Source organism: Pinus tabuliformis, chromosome 6, assembly GCF_031772625.1.
Source record: "Pinus tabuliformis cultivar Carrire ecotype Pingquan chromosome 6, CPIR1, whole genome shotgun sequence".
NCBI lineage: Eukaryota > Viridiplantae > Streptophyta > Pinopsida > Pinales > Pinaceae > Pinus > Pinus tabuliformis.
This window is the reverse complement of record NC_142292.1, coordinates 1,543,979,537-1,543,997,353: the sequence shown is the minus strand read 5'-3', so window position 1 is coordinate 1,543,997,353 and position 17,817 is coordinate 1,543,979,537. Positions and strand designations below refer to the sequence as shown.

At 34.7% G+C, this 17,817-nt stretch overlaps 1 protein-coding gene across 1 annotated transcript; it reads left to right on the top strand.

The window, feature by feature from the left end:
• Positions 1-15,193: 15,193 nt before the first annotated feature.
• LOC149264609 (uncharacterized) lies at positions 15,194-17,479 on the top strand. Its single transcript, XM_089399874.1, has one exon. The coding sequence runs from the start codon at positions 15,194-15,196 to the stop codon at positions 17,477-17,479; it is 2,286 nt and encodes a 761-aa protein (XP_089256000.1).
• The last annotated feature ends 338 nt before the right edge of the window (positions 17,480-17,817 follow it).

The following is a 17,817-nucleotide window of genomic DNA, read 5'->3' as shown; positions in this document are numbered from 1 at the left end:
TTTATTTTGGGTCACCAAGTTCATTTGGGTTGGCTGGAATCTATCATAAGCAGATTTCTGGGATTGTTTTTTCACCTGGACGTAGATATATTTGAACGCTGTCACATATACACTGTTTTTTCACCTGGACGCAAATATATTTGAATGTTGTCACATATAGTTGAATGTTGGATGCAGATATATTTGAACGCTGTCACATATACGCTGTTTTGGTAGCTGTCACATATACGTTGTTTTGAACGCTGTGAGTGTGGAGTATCTCAATCAAAATCCCACTGACAATTGTTGATGTTGCATTGACTATGCAATGCATTGGTTTCTATGGTGAGTACCATGCAAATTGACTATGCACTATCCAATTTTATGAGGACCAAATAAGTTTTAAATTGTGAAAAAAAATCCCTTTTATGAAGACTGAATGGCGTTTTTAAATGGTGGATTTATATGAGATTTAAAGAAAAACAATTATATGGGTCACATGGTAATTGAGTTTTTATATAAAGGGGACATATGGCATATACATATATAATGGTGGATTTATATGAGGTTTAAAGCAAAACACTTATATGGGTCACATGGTATTGGCATCCATATTGGTATATAAGGAAGAGATTTGAAATCTTTTGAGAATGCTCTTTTGAGTACAATTTTATTGTATATTGGTAGAAGTATTTTTCTATCAGCAGAAGTAATTTTTTTTACATAATGCATTCAATCATATCCATGGTAGGAATAGTTCTCACTGGTAAGGAGAGCTATCCTAAATGGTCCCGGATGATAAAACACACCCTCATTTTCAATGAGTTGTGGAAAGGAGTGTCTGTCGGAGACAGAGACAATGAGCCAGTACAACCTACCTCAGATAAATATCTCGTCATTTGGGAAAACAAGAACAGCAAAGCTTATGCATTAATCACAGCATCTGTAAATGAAGAGGTGAGTCGCCATATTTCATCATATTCAAATGCCTTTGAAGCCTTACAAAAGCTAAAAGAACTCTATGACTCACATTCTGCACTTGAAGTTGTTCAACTCATGATTAAACTCTTCACTCTTGAATGGAAAAATAATGATCCTCTTGCTCTTGCATCTGAAGTAAAGTCTATAATGCATGATATCAAATCCACTAAAGTTGAATTGGATATTCCTCTTATTGCTTTTCTCAAGGCACTTTATCCTACTTACTCCAATTATCTTGAGTCATTGCAAGCAAATGGAAATCTTAAAGATATAACCTTTGACTCTCTTTGAGAAAGTTTGCTGAAAGAGAAAAAGATTTTGGAAAGAAGACAGCCCCTAAATATTCTGAAGAGGCTTTGTGCCTTGCTCATAAAGAAAAGCATCCTGCTCAAGATTCTACAAGAGGGAGAGGTGGTCAAAGAGGAAGAGGAAGATATTTCAGAGGAAGGGGGGTAGACATTCTCAAGGAGAAAAGGCAGATTTGCATTGCATACGCTGCAAAAGAAATGGATCACATGATGCCTCTACATGCAAGATACCATGGGACAAAATTGAGCAGAAAGGAAACCAACGGAAAGGTAAAACTGATGATACAGACAAAGGTAAAGCACCTGAATCTGCTCACCATGTTGTGGCACAATGTAACATTGGAGTAAATGAAGATTTATTTAATGATCCACTTGCTTCTTGGAAAAATGATTGGTTGCTTGATTCAGGAGCAACCTGCCACATGACTCATAGAAAAGATTTTTTTGAAGATTTCACTAACAATGTTGATGGAGCAATATACTTTGTAGATCAATCAAAAATCAAGCCATCAGGGCTTGGCACAATTAGGCTTAAATTGCCTGGTCTTTTAGACATTCTTCTAGATCATGTTCTATATCTCCCACAGCTCAAGAGAAACTTGTTGTCCTTGGTCCACATCCGCCAGCAAGGTCACTCCATTCATATGTTTGATGGCAAGCTTGAGGTAAGAAAAGCATCTGACCACTCACTTGTCATGAGGGGAATAGAAGAAGAAAGGCTTCTCAAACTGCAAGGAACCTCTGCTCATGCACAACATTTCTCATACAATTCTCATCATGAAGAAGTTACACTTCCATCAAGTTTATTATGGCATGCTAGATTTGGACATTTGAACTATGATAGTATCCACTTGTTGAAGAAAAATGGTGTTGCTGGTTTGCCTACAATTCCTAGAAAACTTAAGCAATGTGATGCTTGCATTCTAGGAAAGCATAACAAATAGTCTTTTCATGATTCACATTCAAGAGCACATAGGAAACTTGAACTCATTCATTCAGATTTATGTGATCCAATTCCTATTCCTTATGCAAATGGAAATAAATATATCATGACATTTATTGATGACTACACCAAAATGTGTTTGGTTTATTTATTGAAGAACAATTCAGATGCTTTTCAAACATTCAAGAATTTTAATAAATGGATTGAAAATGATGCACAATCTCATATTGGATCTATTCACACTGATAATGTAAAAGAATGCACATCAAATGAATTTGAAAACTATCTTCACCAACATGGGATCAAACATCAAACAAATGTGCCTTATAATCCCCAACAGAATGGTGTAGCTGAAAGAATGAATAGGACAATCTTAAATATGGTATGGTCCATGCTCTTCTTCAAAAATGTAAAAATAATGTTTTGGGCTGATGCTATCCTATGTGCTGCATATATAAATAATAGATGTCCATATGATGTTATAAGAAACAAGACTTCATATGAAATGTGGTATGGACATGTTCCTTCGGTAAAGCATCTCAGGGTCTTTGGTTCCACCTGTTATGCCTTGATACGAAAGGTACACAGAAACAAACTTGGTGCTAGAAGTCGTAAGTGTATATTTTTGGGATATTTAAACACCTCCAAAGCATACCGCCTCTATGATGAAGTAAATGAGAAGTTTGTTGTATCTAGAGATGTAATTTTCCTTGAATCATCCAAAACTGACAATGTTGTTGAGCGGTAACTTGATCGCTTGGACAGATTCACAAAAGCAAAATCATTTCAAGAATTTGATAATTAGATTCCATATCTTGAAGGGGGGATTCCTATATTAGATCAACATGTGGAATCTTCTTCTAAAGAACACTCTCCCCCTCATGAAACTCCAACAACGGATGATGCTTTAAGTGATGCGATTGATAGAATTGGGAGACTCAATCTTGATTCACTCCCAACTCAATCAATAGAGTAGCCTGGACCATCTAAGAAAGGTCCCCCAAAGTGGCTAACAAAGACACTTGAAAGTGTTCATCCTGATGAAGTTGGAAAGGCAGGAACCAAAAATTCAAAGACCCGCCAAAATGGAGGTGATGTAGATGACTCTAATTCACCTGTTGATATGGATGTTTCTTATGATTGTGAATTGAACTTGTCTACAGATTTTGAACCAACTTCCTTCAAAGAACTAAAGCCTAAACTCTAAACCCTAAGTATTTTATAACATTTTAGCAAGTGTTTTCTTAGTTGTTTTTAATTGTTTATTAAAAACATTTACTAAAGTATTATAAACCCTAAACCATGAGCATTTTATAGAATTTTAAATCCTAAACCCTAAAGCCTAAGCATTTTTTAACATTTTAAGAAGCGTTTTGTAACTTTTTTTATGTTATTATTAAATGAATTGATCAAAGTGGTTTAAATCCCAAACCCCAAACCATAAACCCCATTTTGTAACTATTATTTAAGTGTATATTAAAATAATTTACTAAGGTGTTATAAACCCTAAACCTTAAATCCTAAACCCTAAACCCCAAACCCTAACCCTAAACCTTACACATTTAATAAAATTTTAAAAAGTGTTTTCTAACCTTTTTAAAGTGTTTGTTAAAAAATATTAATAAATTTATATAAACCCTAAACCCTAAACCCTAAACCCCAAACCCCAAACCCCAAACCCTAAACCCTATAAACTAAACCCTAAACTGTAGGCACTTTATAACATTTTAAAAAGGCATTTTGTAACTTATATTTAAGTGTTTATTAAAAGAACTTAATAAATTGTTAAAAACCTTAAACCATACACCCTAAAACCTAAAACCTAAACCCTAAACCCCAAGCCCTAAACCATAAACCATAAACCCTAAGAATTTTATAATAGTTTAAGAAGAATTTTGTAACTTTTATTTAAGTGTTTATTAAAAGAATTTGGTAAAGTGTTACAAACCATAAACCATAAACACAAAACCCTAAATCCTAAACAAAAAAACATAAACCCTAAACCCCAAAACCTAAAACCTAAACCCTAAACCCCAAACCCCAAAACCTAAACCCTAAACCGTAACCATTTTATAACATTTTAAAAATTGTTTTCTAACTTTTATTTAAGTGTTTATTGAAAACATTTACCAAAATGTTGTAGACCCTAAACCTAAACCCAAAACCCCAAACCCTAAACCCTAAATCGTAAACCCTGATCATTTTATAACAGTTTAAAAAGTATTTTGAAACTTTTATTTAAGTGTTTATTAGAAGCATTTACTAAAGTCTTATAAACCCTAAACCTTAACCTCTAAACCCAAAACCCTAACCCTAAATCATAAACCCTAAAACCTAAAACCCACACAGTTAACATTAAACCCTAAACCCTAAACATTTTATAACATTTTAAAAAGCATTTTGTAATTTTTATTTATGTGTTTATTACAAGAATTTACTAAAGGGTTATAAACCCTCAAGCCTAAATTGTAAAACACGAACCCTTAAACCCTAAACCCTAAACTCTCAACCTGAAACACTCAACCCTAAACCCTAAACTCTAAACCCTAAATCCTAAACCCTAAACCCTCAACGCTAAACCCTAATAATTTTATAAAACATATTGTAACTTCTATTGAAGTGTTTATTAAAAATCATTTACTAAAGTGTTATAAAACCTAAACCCTAAACTCTGGACACCAAACCCAAAACCCTAAACCCTAAACCCTAAAACCTGAGCATTTTATAACATCTTAAAAAAATTTCTAACTTTTATTTAAGTGTTTATTAAGAGGATTTACTAAAGTCTTATAAACCCTAGACTCTTAACCCTAAACCCTAAGGAATTTACAATATTTTAAAAAGTGTTTTTTAACTTTTATTTAAGTGTTTATTATAAGAATTTACTAAAGTCTTATAAACCATAAACCCTAAGAATTTTATATCATTCGAAAAAGAGTTTTGAAATGTTTACTTAAGTTTTTATCAAAATAATTTACTAAGGTTCTATAATTCCTAAACCATAAAGACTAAACCCGGAACTGAAAAACCTAAACCCTAAATACTAACATTTCAAAAAAGTGTTTTGTAACTTTTATTCAAGTGTTTATTAAACAAATTTACTAAAGTGTTATAAACCCTAAACCCTAAACCCCAAACCCTAAACCCCATACCCTAAACACTATACCTTATACCCTAAAACATAAACCCTAAGCATTTCATAACATTTTAAAAAATGTTTTGTAACTTTTTTTACGTGTTTATTAAAAGAAGTTACTAAAGTGTTATAAACTTTAAACCCTAATCCCTAAAACCTAAACCGTAATTAATTTTTAACATTTTAAAGAGTGTTTTGTAGCTTTTATTTAAGTGTATTAAAAACATTTAACCATAAACCCTAAATGCTAAAGCCTAATAATTTTATAACATTTTAAAAACTATCTGTAACTTTTGTTTCAGTGCTTATTAAAAGAATTTACTAAAATGTTATAAACCTTAAATCCTAAGCCCTAAAATGCAGACCCTAATCCCTAAACCATAAAACCTAAAACTTTTATGTGTATCTATAATAAGGGAAGACGACACTTGGGTATGTGAGTGTATGAGGGAGAAAATTGTGGTACATGAGATACCCCGACCTTTATTTTTCCACCCTTCTTCATCAGCTTGTTTCTGTTTATTTACTTTTCTTCATAACTCCTCGAGGCTCAACGGATGAATTCTTTATGTGTAGTATGTAGCAGTGGATACCCCCTTAAGGTGGGGTGGTTCATCCCTACACCATAAGCCCTAAGCCCTAAGCCCTTAACCCTAAAATCCAAACCCTAAACGATAAACCCTAAACCCCAAATCCTAAACACTAAACCCTAATAATTTTATAACATTTTAAAAATTGTTTTTTCACTTTTATTTAAGTGTTTATTAAAACAATTACTAAGGTGCTATAAACCTGAAACCATGAACTCTATACCCCAAACACTAAACCCTAAACCAAAAATCTTAAAGCTTAAACACTAAGCATTTTATAAAGTGTTAAAACCCTAAATTGTAAACCCTAATCCCTAAAGCCAAAAATGCAAATGCCTAACCCTAAACCCTAGACGCTAAACCCGAAACCCTAAATCCTAAAACTTAAATTCTAAACCCTAAACCCTAATCTCTAAATCATAAACCCTTAACCCTAAACGCTAAACCCTAAGTATTCTATAACATTTTAAAAGGTGTTTTGTAACTTTTATTTAAATGTTTATTAAAAGAATTTACTGAAGTGTTATAATCCCTTAACCCTAAACTCTAAACCCTAAACACTAGACTTAAAACCCTAAACTCTAAATCGTAAACCTGATAGCCTAAACCCTATACCCTAATCATTTTATAGCATTTTAAAAAGTGTTTTGTAACTTTTATCTAAGTGTTTATTAAAAGCATTTACTAAAGTGTTATAAACCTTAAAACCTAAACCTTAAACCACAAACCCTAAGCATTTTATAAACCTTAAACACTCTACACTAAACCCTAAACCCTAAACCCCGAACCCTAAACCCAAACCCTACACCCTCAACCGTAAATTCTAAGCATTTTATAACATTTTAAAAATGGTTTTGTAAATTTTATTTAAATGTTTACTAAAAGCTTTTACGAAAGTGTTATAAAACCTAAATTCGAAACCCTAAACCCTAAACCCCAAACAATAAAGCTTAAACCCTTACTAAACCATAAACACTAAGCATTTTCTAACATTTTAAAAAGCATTCTGTAACTTTTATTTAGGTGTTTATTAAAAGAATTTACTCAAGTGTTATAAACCATAAACCCTAAACTCTAAACCCGAAACCACAAACCTTAAATCCTAAAGCCTAAACACTAAATCCTAAGCATTTTATAACATTTAAAAAACCATTTTGTAACTTTTATTTGAGTGTTTATTAAAAGCATTTACTAAAGTGTTATAAACCCTAAAACCTAAACCATGAACCTTAAACCTAAAACCCAAAATCAAAAACCAAAACCCTAAACCCTAAGCATTTTATAATAGTTTAAAAAGAGTTTTGGAAATATTATTTAAGTCTTTATTAAAATCATTTACTAAGGTCTTATAAATCCTAAACCCTAAATCCCAAAGGCGAAACCATAAACACTAAACCCTAAGCATTTTTTATCATTTTAAAGAATTTTGTAGCTTTTACTTAAGCCTTGATTAAAACCATTTACTAAAGTCCTATAAACCATAAACCTTAAATTCTAAACCACAATAAACCCTAAACCCCAAACCCTAAACGGTAAACCCTAAACCCTAATCATTTTATAACATTTTAAAAATCATTTTGTAACTTTTATTACAATGCTTATTAAAATAATTTACTAAAGCGTTATAAACCCTAAACACTAAACCCTAAACATCAAACCCCAATCCTGAAATCCTAAACCCTAAACCTTAAATCCTAAACTCTAAGCATGTTATAACATTTTAAAAAGTGTTTTGTAACTTTTATTTAAGTGTTTATTAAATCATTTACTGAACCCTTACAAACATTAAACCTTAAACCCTAAACCCCAAACCCTAAACCATAAGCATTTTATAAAATTTTAAGAAAGAGCTTTCTAACATTTATTTAAGTGTTTATTAAAAGAATTTACTAAATCATATTAAACCTTAATCCTAAAACATGAACCCTAAACCCGAAACCCAAAACTCGAAACCACAAACCCTAAATACTTATTATTTTGTAACATTTTAACAAGTGTTTTGTAACTTTCATTTAAGTGTTTATTAAAAGCATTTTCTATAGTGTTAGAAACCCTAAACTCTAAACTCTAAAACCTAAACCCAAAACCCTAAGTATTTTATAACATTTTGAAAAATGTTTTGTAACTTTTATTTAACTTTTTATTAAAATAATTTACTAAATTGTTATAAACCCTAGAACCTAAGCCCTGAAGCATAAACCCCAAACCATAAACCTTATATCCTAAACCTTAATAATTTTATAACATTTTAAAAATAATTTTGTAGCTTTTATTTAAGTGTTTATTAAATTAATTTACTAAAGTGTTATAAAACGTAAACCCTAAGCCCCAAACACTACACGTGAAACCCAAAAACCTAAACCGTATGTAATTTATAACATTTTAAAAAGAGTTTTCTAAATTTTATTTAGATGTTTATTAAAAGCATTTACTAAAGTGTTATAAACCCTAAAACCTAAACCATAGGAATTTTACAACATTTTAAAAAGTGTTTTGTAACTTTTATTTAAGTGTTTATTAAAATAATTTACTAAAGTGTTATAAATCCTAAATCCTAAACCCTAAACTCTCATTCTTTTTTAATATATTAAAAATAGTTTTGTAACTTTAGTGTTATAAATCCTAAACCATAAACCCTAAAACCTAAACCCTAAACCTAAAACCCTAAATCCCAAACCATAAACTTCAAATGGTAAACCCTAAACGCTAAGAATTTTATAACATTTTAGAATGTGTTTTGTAACTTTTACTTAAGTGTTTATCAAAAGAATTTACTAAAGTGTTATAAAACCTAAACCCAAAATCCCAAACCCAAAACCCTATGTCCTAATTCTTAAAGCCTAAAGGATAAACCCTAAAATCATTTACTAAGGTCTTATAAACTATAAACCGTAAACTCCAAAACCTAAACCCTAAACCCTAAGCCCTAAACCGTAAACCCTAAGACCTAAACTCCAAACCCTAAAACCTAAGGATTTTATAACATTTTAAAAGGTGTTTTGTAACTTTTATTCAAGTGTTTACTAAAACCATTTACTGAAGTGCTATAAACCCTAAATCCCTAATCCATAAAACCTTAACCTTAAACCCCAAGCCCTAAACCGTAAAAAACCTTAAACCCTAAAAACCCTTAAAAAACCATAAACTATAAAAAACCCTAAACCCTAAAAAATCATAAACCCTAAAACCTAAGGATTTTATAACATTCTAAAAAGTGCTTTTTAACTTTTATTTAAGTGTTTACTAAAACCATTTACTAAAGTGCTATAAACCCTAAATCCCTAATCCCTAAACCCTTAACCTTAAACCCCAAACCCTAAACGATAAAAACCCTAAACCCTAAAAACCCTAAACCCTAAACCCTAAAAAAACCATAAACTATAAAAAAATCTAAACCCTAAAAATCATAGACCATAAAAGCCATAAACCCTAAACCCTAAATCCTAAACCTTAATCATTTTATAACATTTTAAAAATCATTTTGTAGCTTCTATTTAAGTGTTTATTAAAATAATTTACTAAAGTGTTACAAAACCTAAGCCCTAAGCCCCAAACACTACACCTGAAACCCTAAAACCTAAACCCTATATATTTTATAACATTTAAAAAAGCGTTTCCAAAATTTTATTTAGGTGTTTATTAAAAGAATTTACTAATGCATTATAAACCTTAAACCATAAACCCAAAACCCCAACAATATTTAAACAAATAAAAATATATATTATTTTCATTCAATTATATATATATATATATATATATATATATATATATATATATATATATATATATATATATATATATAATTCAAACTTGAATCAAAATAATACTATCACAAACACATTTATATTAATATAGATGTGGTTGACAAACCTTGATAAACTTATATAGTATTATATCAATCAATTACAATATTTAATATTATATATTAATAGTATTACATAATAATAAATATATATAAGCTAATTAATAATAATTTAAACTAATTTCATAAATAAATAATAACAAACATTATAAAAAAATAAATAAAAGAGAAAAAGATATTCATTAGGAGGAATGTGGAAGACATTATGTAGCTAGGGAAAAAACTTATAAGATTTTAAGGTGTGGAAACTATGGTCCATCTCTTTTCTCTAATGTCGATAAGTACTTTAGGATCTACGACCAATGTCAAATTTTCACTGCAAAATAGAAAATTTCTACCTTACTCATAAAGCATAGCGATGTTGAAGCACCTTTCCAGCAATAAGGCCTTTATTTTATAAGAGAGATCCACCCACCCTCCAATTTCTACCTTACTCACAAAACATAGCCAAGTTGAAGCACCTTTCCAGGAATAACGCCTCTATTTTATAGGAGAGATCCAGCCACCCTCCAATGGATGACACAAATGGATCCTAACTACTACATGATAATTTACCAAATGGTAGATTTCATGCCAAGCAAGCAAGTCATTCACCTAGTTGTCACCACATTCCCAGAAGACAATATTCAGGCTAGATTTAGTTTCCCATAAAATTTTCATTTATAATGTGAAAGCATTCAGTTCCTTAAGATTGGTGGCTTTCTTTCAAAAAAACAATTAAAATTATTTATAAATTAATAATATAAATACACGTTAATTAATAATGTAAATTAATAATAAAAACTATTTAAATATGATAAAATAAACTATAATTAAATTAATAAAACTAAAGGGAAAATTATTAATAAAAATTAATAACCTAAACATATTATTTTACTAATCATAAACTAATTATATAAATAGAAATATATTAATAATGTTAATTGAAAATATTAATTGAATAATAATTGTTTAAATATTAGTAAGAATATTAATTTAATAAAAATTATTTAAAAGGAAAATACAAATAGAAATTCATTAATAAAATCAACAAATAATACTATTAATCATAAATTATTTATATAAATAGAAATATATTAATATTGTTAATTGAAAATATTAATTGAATATTAATTGTTTAAATATCCATAGAAATATTAATTTAATAATAATGATTTAAATTAAAAATAGAAATAGAAATTCATTAATAAAATAAATTAAGAATATTATTAACAAACAAACCACCAACAACAACAAGATTATTATTAATAACAATAAATAATACGATTAATTATTAACATCAATAATAATATAATATTGATGATAGAAAGAAAACCATGTCAAATGTTACTAATTAAGATTGTAAATTAATAAAAAATAATAGTATTATGATTAATAGTCGATTACAGTTTGTTTTTCGCCTTTTTTCCGTTTTTCCTCCACAAGAAACCGTGAAGTTTACCACTGTTGACTATCGGCTGTAGCAAATACATTGGAACGGGTTGTAACCATGGTTAATCCCGCCGACTTTGTAGACCTGGACCCAGCATTGGAGGACATCCTCTCTATGTGGGGGAAGGATATCACCGCTCAGAATGTAGAACACTATTTTGGGGCCTTCGAACTGTCTAGGTTGGAGGATTTAACTCAGGTGGAACCGCCATTGTTTCGGCTACAAGACAAGGATGCGGGCAGCGCGGCTCACAATAGATACATAACGGCCGTTTCCAAACAGGTGGGAAGCGAAATAGTATCCAGGGGGACAGATGAGGAAGGGTTGCCCTCAGATCCAAAGGGTAAAGCAGCGTCAACTCGATTTATGCCCTCTAAGGGTTTTGAAGACTTAACTAATTTAGGGCTTTCTGCTGGCAATAGTAGGTCAAGGATCCCAGGGGGCCTTCCATCGATTTCAAGGGTTTCTCTGCCAAGAGAATCCTTTTCTCTAAAAGGGTCTACAGTAAATGGTATCGGAGAACATCCAGTTGGGGATCGGGCAGCCTCTGATGGACTGGCAACGGGCCCTTTGCCTTCAGGGAACATTGAAGCAGGATTTGCGGGACAGTCCCCGACACAGCCGGAGATAGAAATTATTGGGGGCATAGCGCAGACTATCCCAGAAAGAAATGATGATCGAAGGGGTTTCAGATCTTCCGTGCAAGAGTTAAGAATCAAAGGTGCAAAAAGGAAACCACAAATACCCATTCGATCTCAGGAGATTGAGGGCAATCTGGTCCTGGGGATGGAGGTTTCAATCGAAGAAACCCTAGCTGTGGCAGATTGTACCTTGGTCGGCAGAGCTAGAGGTAAGAAATTTTCCTCTGAATTTCTTCAAGTATGGGGTGAGACTTGTTTTGTGTCTGCCAGACCTATACAGTTTGAAGCTCAAGTTTTAGGGAAGGGGTGGTTTAAGCTCTGTTTTGTTGATAAAGACGCGGCAGAATGGGTTTTCCATCGTAATTGGCACATTGGAAACATCCCTGTACTGTTAAAGAAATGGACCCCCATGTTTGATGCTTTCAAGGAGAGAACGGACGAGTTCCCTGTGTGGGTGCGAGCTCCGGGTTTACCATCCTTCCTGTGGACAGAAGAAGTATTCAAATCAATTGGGAATAGGCTGGGGGTTTATTTGGAGGCAGATATGTCTTTTTTGGAGACGAAGGATAGAACGATGGCGCGTATTTTGGCTCTCCTTAACCCGAGTAGAGGCTTGGCACAAAAAATAAATCTTCAGTACAAAGAATACGTGTTTGAACAGACATTAGACTATGAATACTTGCCGTTCAGATGCCATTGCTGCCATGAGTACGGGCATTTGGCAAAAGATTGCCCACAGCTGAGAAGAAGGTGACATTTCAGGAGGACTACAGCTAATAGAGGAAATGATCAAAATACTGTTCAGATACCCGTGGAGCATGAAATTCCTGAGCCGCTAGGAACAGAGGATATGGAGACAGAGGAGACTATTAAGGATCCTGTGGATGAAGCTATACCAAACCAAGAGGATGCTCAGGAAACCGACAATCATCCGGCGGTTGCTGTGGAGGAACCTGTTAAAGAAGTGGTAGCCGCGGAAGAGCTCGTCAAGGAGGATGCTGCAAGTCAAATTCCGCAAGAAGCCGAAGAAAAGGGTATGTGCTCAGGGATCCCTATCTCATCTCTAAAATCTCCTGAGCATGTTTCTTTTCCTTCGCATGTTTCATATCCTAATAGTTATGTGCAAGAAATTAATACTGTTGAAAATATGGAACATATTTCCAGTCCCCTGAATGTAGACACTATTGCTGATGCATTACCGTCTCTGGATATAAACTGTGAAGACCAGTGGCCCCCTCTTTCACATCCAGCTTCTCGTTCCCATTGCCCTTATAACCTGAGATCTCTGGGAGGGATTCACAGTGATCAGGGGACATTAGGTGGATTGGGATTGACCCCCTCTCAGAGTTGCCCCAAAAATAAGAGAGGTAGGAAATCGGATATGTCCAAGGCAAAACTTAAAGCTAAACTGGATGTTGCAGATGGTAAACAATACTCTATCCCGGGGGTTCTTAGAGCAGCCCAACCCCCTGAGAGTGTTATAAAATGATCTTGACATCTTGGAATTGCAGAGGTTTGGCCAGCAAACCTAAAAAACTGGCCTTGAAAGAGTGGATAAATAATTCAAATTTAGATGTTATTTTTCTGCAAGAAACCCTGGGGAGGGCTTGTGAGATAGAAGCCATGCTTAAAACCCTTCTGCCTGGGTGGATCTTTTCTGCTATAGACTCCTCTGGTCACTCGGGGGGCATTGCTATTGGTTTCAAAGAAGGACGGGTAAAGGTCATAAACCAATGGGGGATGAAACAAGTCATGGGCATGGAGGTTTTATCTCCAGATTTCACTTTCCCTATCTCCTTAGTAAATATCTATGGGCCATGTCAGGGCAGGGAATATTTTTGGGAAGATTTGATGTCAAAATCTGTGATGAAATCCCCTTTGATGGTGGTGGGAGGTGATTTAAACTTTTCCATAGGCAGAGCAGAAGCATGGGGACCATCAGCTAGAGAAGATCCTCTAACAGATTTTTTCTTTAACCTCATCTTGGATAATAACTTCACAGATCCTTCACCGATCAAACTAAAGCCTACTTGGAGGAACCGAAGGGTAGGAGAAGATCGGATAGCCAAAAGACTAGACCGCTTTTTGGTAGCTGAGTCTTTGATCTCCAAAACCCCCATGCTCAGACAGTGGGTTGAGGAAAGAGGGAATTCCGATCATTTCCCTGTTTTTCTAGATCTTTCCTTCCCTCCTCCCAAGCCTCCTGCCCCTTTTAAGTTCAATCCAGCTTGGCTTCAGGATCTCTCTTTCTGCAATCTGTTTAATGAAACATGGATTCACCCTGTTCACAATACAGATGAGGATAAATGTTTTTTGTTTATGGAGAACCTCAAAAGACTGAAGAAAGCCACAATATCCTGGGCAAAGCCAAGAAAACTGAAACAAAATGAGGAGCTGAAGCAGATGGAAAGTGTGGAGGTAGATGGATACTCTTCACAGGCTTCAAAAGACAGAATTCTTCTTCTGGAGAAGCAGCAAAATAAAATCCTCTTGGACAAGGAAGAAGAATGGAGAATCAAGAGTAGGGAAATTTGGTTAAAATCTGGGGATGAGAACACTAGGTTTTTCCATAACTTTGCAAAAGGTAGGAAAGCTGCAAATACTATTTGGCGCCTTAAAGATGAAGAAGGGAGGGAAATTAGTTCCTTTCCAGAGCTTTCTGGGTTAGGGAAAAGACATTTCCAGAATATTTTTGCAGACTCTGGGGAGGCTACTATTGCAGAAGTCTTTCGAACTGTGCAAAGTTTCCCTAGATTCATTGAGGAAGATGAAGCAGAAGATCTTTCAATCCCGGTATCAAAGGAGGAGGTTGAAGCAGCTATGAAGCTCATGGGCAAGGATAAGAGTCCAGGCCCAGATGGCTGGACTATAGAACTGTTTCTCCATTTTTATTACCAAATAGGATCCGAAATTACTGAAGTAGTTGAAGAGTCTAGATAGAAAGGAGAAGTTTATAGACCTTTCAACTCAACCTCTATTGCTCTTATTCCTAAGAAGGATGACCTGGAAAGTTTTGAAGACTTCAGACCAATATCACTGTGTAATTGCATCTACAAGATTATAGCAAAGGTTATTGCCCTCAGATTAGCTCCAATCCTGGCACAAAATATATCAATGGAACAATTTGGTTTCCTGGAAGGAAGACAAATTCATGAAGCGATTGGGGTAGCCCAGGAGGTCATTCATAGTGTCAGATTGAAGAAAAAGAAGGGGGCTGTTCTCAAAATTGACCTATCTAAAGCATATGATCGGATCAGTTGTCTCTATCTGCGAATGTTGCTAACTCAAGTGGGATTCAGCTATCCCTTTATTAGCTAGATCATGGGTTGCATCACAAATGTCATCTTTGCAGTTCTGGTCAATGGTGCAGCTTCCTCTTTCTTCAACAGCCAGAGAGGACTCAGGCAAGGTTGTCCATTATCCCCTCTTCTGTTTCTTCTTGTGGCTGAAGGGCTAAGTAGATTGATTCACAAAGCCAGAAGAGAGGATAAGGTAAAGGGTATCGAGGTAGCATTTAATCTCTTCATCACACACCTTCTTTTTGTAGATGACATATTGATTTTCACCAATGGTTCCTATAATGAACTAAAGGAGCTAAAATGCATTTTTGACCTTTTTCTTAAAGCAACTGGAATGCAGATAAATTCAAGAAAATCCCAAGCTTGTGTGGCGGATTTAGAAAGAAGAGAAAGGAATAGAATGGCTAATCTATTCCCTTTCCCCATTCAGCCACTGGATTCTCCCTTCAAATACTTGGGCTTTTGGTTAAAGCCAACAGGTTACAAAAAAGAGGATTGGAATTGGCTCATCGCTAAGATTGAATCCAGAATCTCACATTGGAGCTTCAGATGGCTATCCAGAGCTGGTAGGCTAACCCTTATTAAATCAGTTCTGTTAGCCATTCCGGTTTACTGGGCTACTCTAACTTGGATCCCCAAAGGCGTGATGGAGAAAATCAGAAGAATTTGCTGCAGATTTTTATGGGCGGGAACAAAGGAGTCCTCTGTGTTACCCTGGGTAGCATGGGACAAAGTGGCTAGACCAAAAGAATGGGGAGGGTGGGGCATTAAAAGACTCCCTGATTTCTGCCTCTCATTAGTAGCGAAATCAGGATGGAGGTTAATAACTATGGAAAATCTATGGACAAGGTTGGTGAAAAGAAAGTACATCGACCCTATCCCTATGGAGGACTGGATTCAGAGTCAAAATAAGAAGATAAAAAATATATCAGCCATCTGGAAAGCCACGGTAGAAGCCTTTTCAGTGATCGAGCAAGGATTAGCTTGGAAAGTTGGAGATGGAAGACAGGTAAGGATTGGCAGAGATCCATGGGTCGGATGCAATGAAGCTTATGCCTTATCACCAGGGCTTCTCAGACACTTGGATAGTAAAGGTATTACAGCATTAAATCAGGTGGAGAAGGTTGGGCAGTCTACTATATGGGGCCAGGCTTGGAAGGATGATGTAGATTTGGGGCTAAATGTCAGATGGAAGATTGAGTGGGAGGGCTTCATCAAAGAATTACAACGTTCAAATGTCAGGATAAAAGATGAACCTGATTGTTTGATGTGGGCACAGAGTAAATCAGGGGAATATTCCCCAAAAGATGGATACCTTTTCTTAATGGGAAAGAAAGGATGGGGGGTTCCGGATTGGTGGGCCAAAAATATCTGGAAACTCAAAAGCCCAGCTAAGGCCAGGCTTTTTCTCTGGTGCATCTTAAAAAGGAAGGTCCCAACATGGGAAATTTTACAAGCTAGGTTCTTGGTTGGGCCTGGTAGATGCCCCCTTTGCAAGTCTGAAGAAGAAACCATTAGTCATCTTTTCATAAATTGTGCTGTTTCAAGAAAGATATGGGAGGAGGTCACTGGTATGCTCAAGATAAAAGCTCAGTGGGGGAATGAACCCTTGGAGACAGCCTGGAGGAAATGGTGGCATGCCTATCCGGAGGGAAACTTGAGAAATCTGCCTCTTATTTTCTGCTGGGGTATATGGCTTGCCAGAAATAAAAGTCTTTTCCAAGATAAGGACACCCCTCCTTCAGTCATTGCTATTAATATAGCTGCTATATACTCTGCCTTACCGCCCCCTGAGGTTAAAAACCCTAAACCAAATCAAAAACAAATCAACATACAGGAAGGCATTCCTTGTGGTTTCTTTGATGGGGCATCCCAAAACAATAGGGCTGGAGCTGGCCTGTGCATACATATCAATCCGAATCACTCTTTAAAAGCTTCTGTTGGGCTGGGTACCGGCACAAATAACTATGCTGAATTATCTGCTCTGCGCTACCTCTTATGCTGGCTTCTTCACAGAAACATCAACACAATTCAGATATTTGGGGATTCACTAAATGTCATAAATTGGGTCAATGGGAATGCATCTTGTCAAAATCAGATTTTGATGACTCTTGTTGAAGAAATTTCTTTATTAAAGGCATCTTTTAATAAGTTTTCTATCTGCCATATTTACAGGGACAAGAATGAGGAAGCAGACCAGCTTTCTAAGGCTGGTTTACAACAGGATATGGGCAGCTGGACAGTAGAAGAGATCAGACAGGGACAGACAGTCATCTCAAATCAGCCTCCTTATTTACAGTCACTTTGATTACAGTACATCTTCCTCTTTTTGACAGCAGTTTTCGCGGATTTATATGGTTTTTCTGTGTATATATCTATCAGTTTTCTTATCAGTTCTTTCAGGTTTATAGCCACAGCAAACAGTTTTTTGATACATACTTTTAATGGTTACTTTCCGGTTTATAAACTCATACTATTTTGTTATATGGGGTTGTTTTCCTTCCGCTGAAGGAGACCCCAGCTGTTTGTTTCGGTTGTCATCATGAGTTTTACTATGCCTCCATTGGGAGGAAGATTGTACAGGTACAAAAACCAGTAGAAGCAGCTCCTAAATGTTGAGCAGATCAGCAACAAATGAGCCACCTG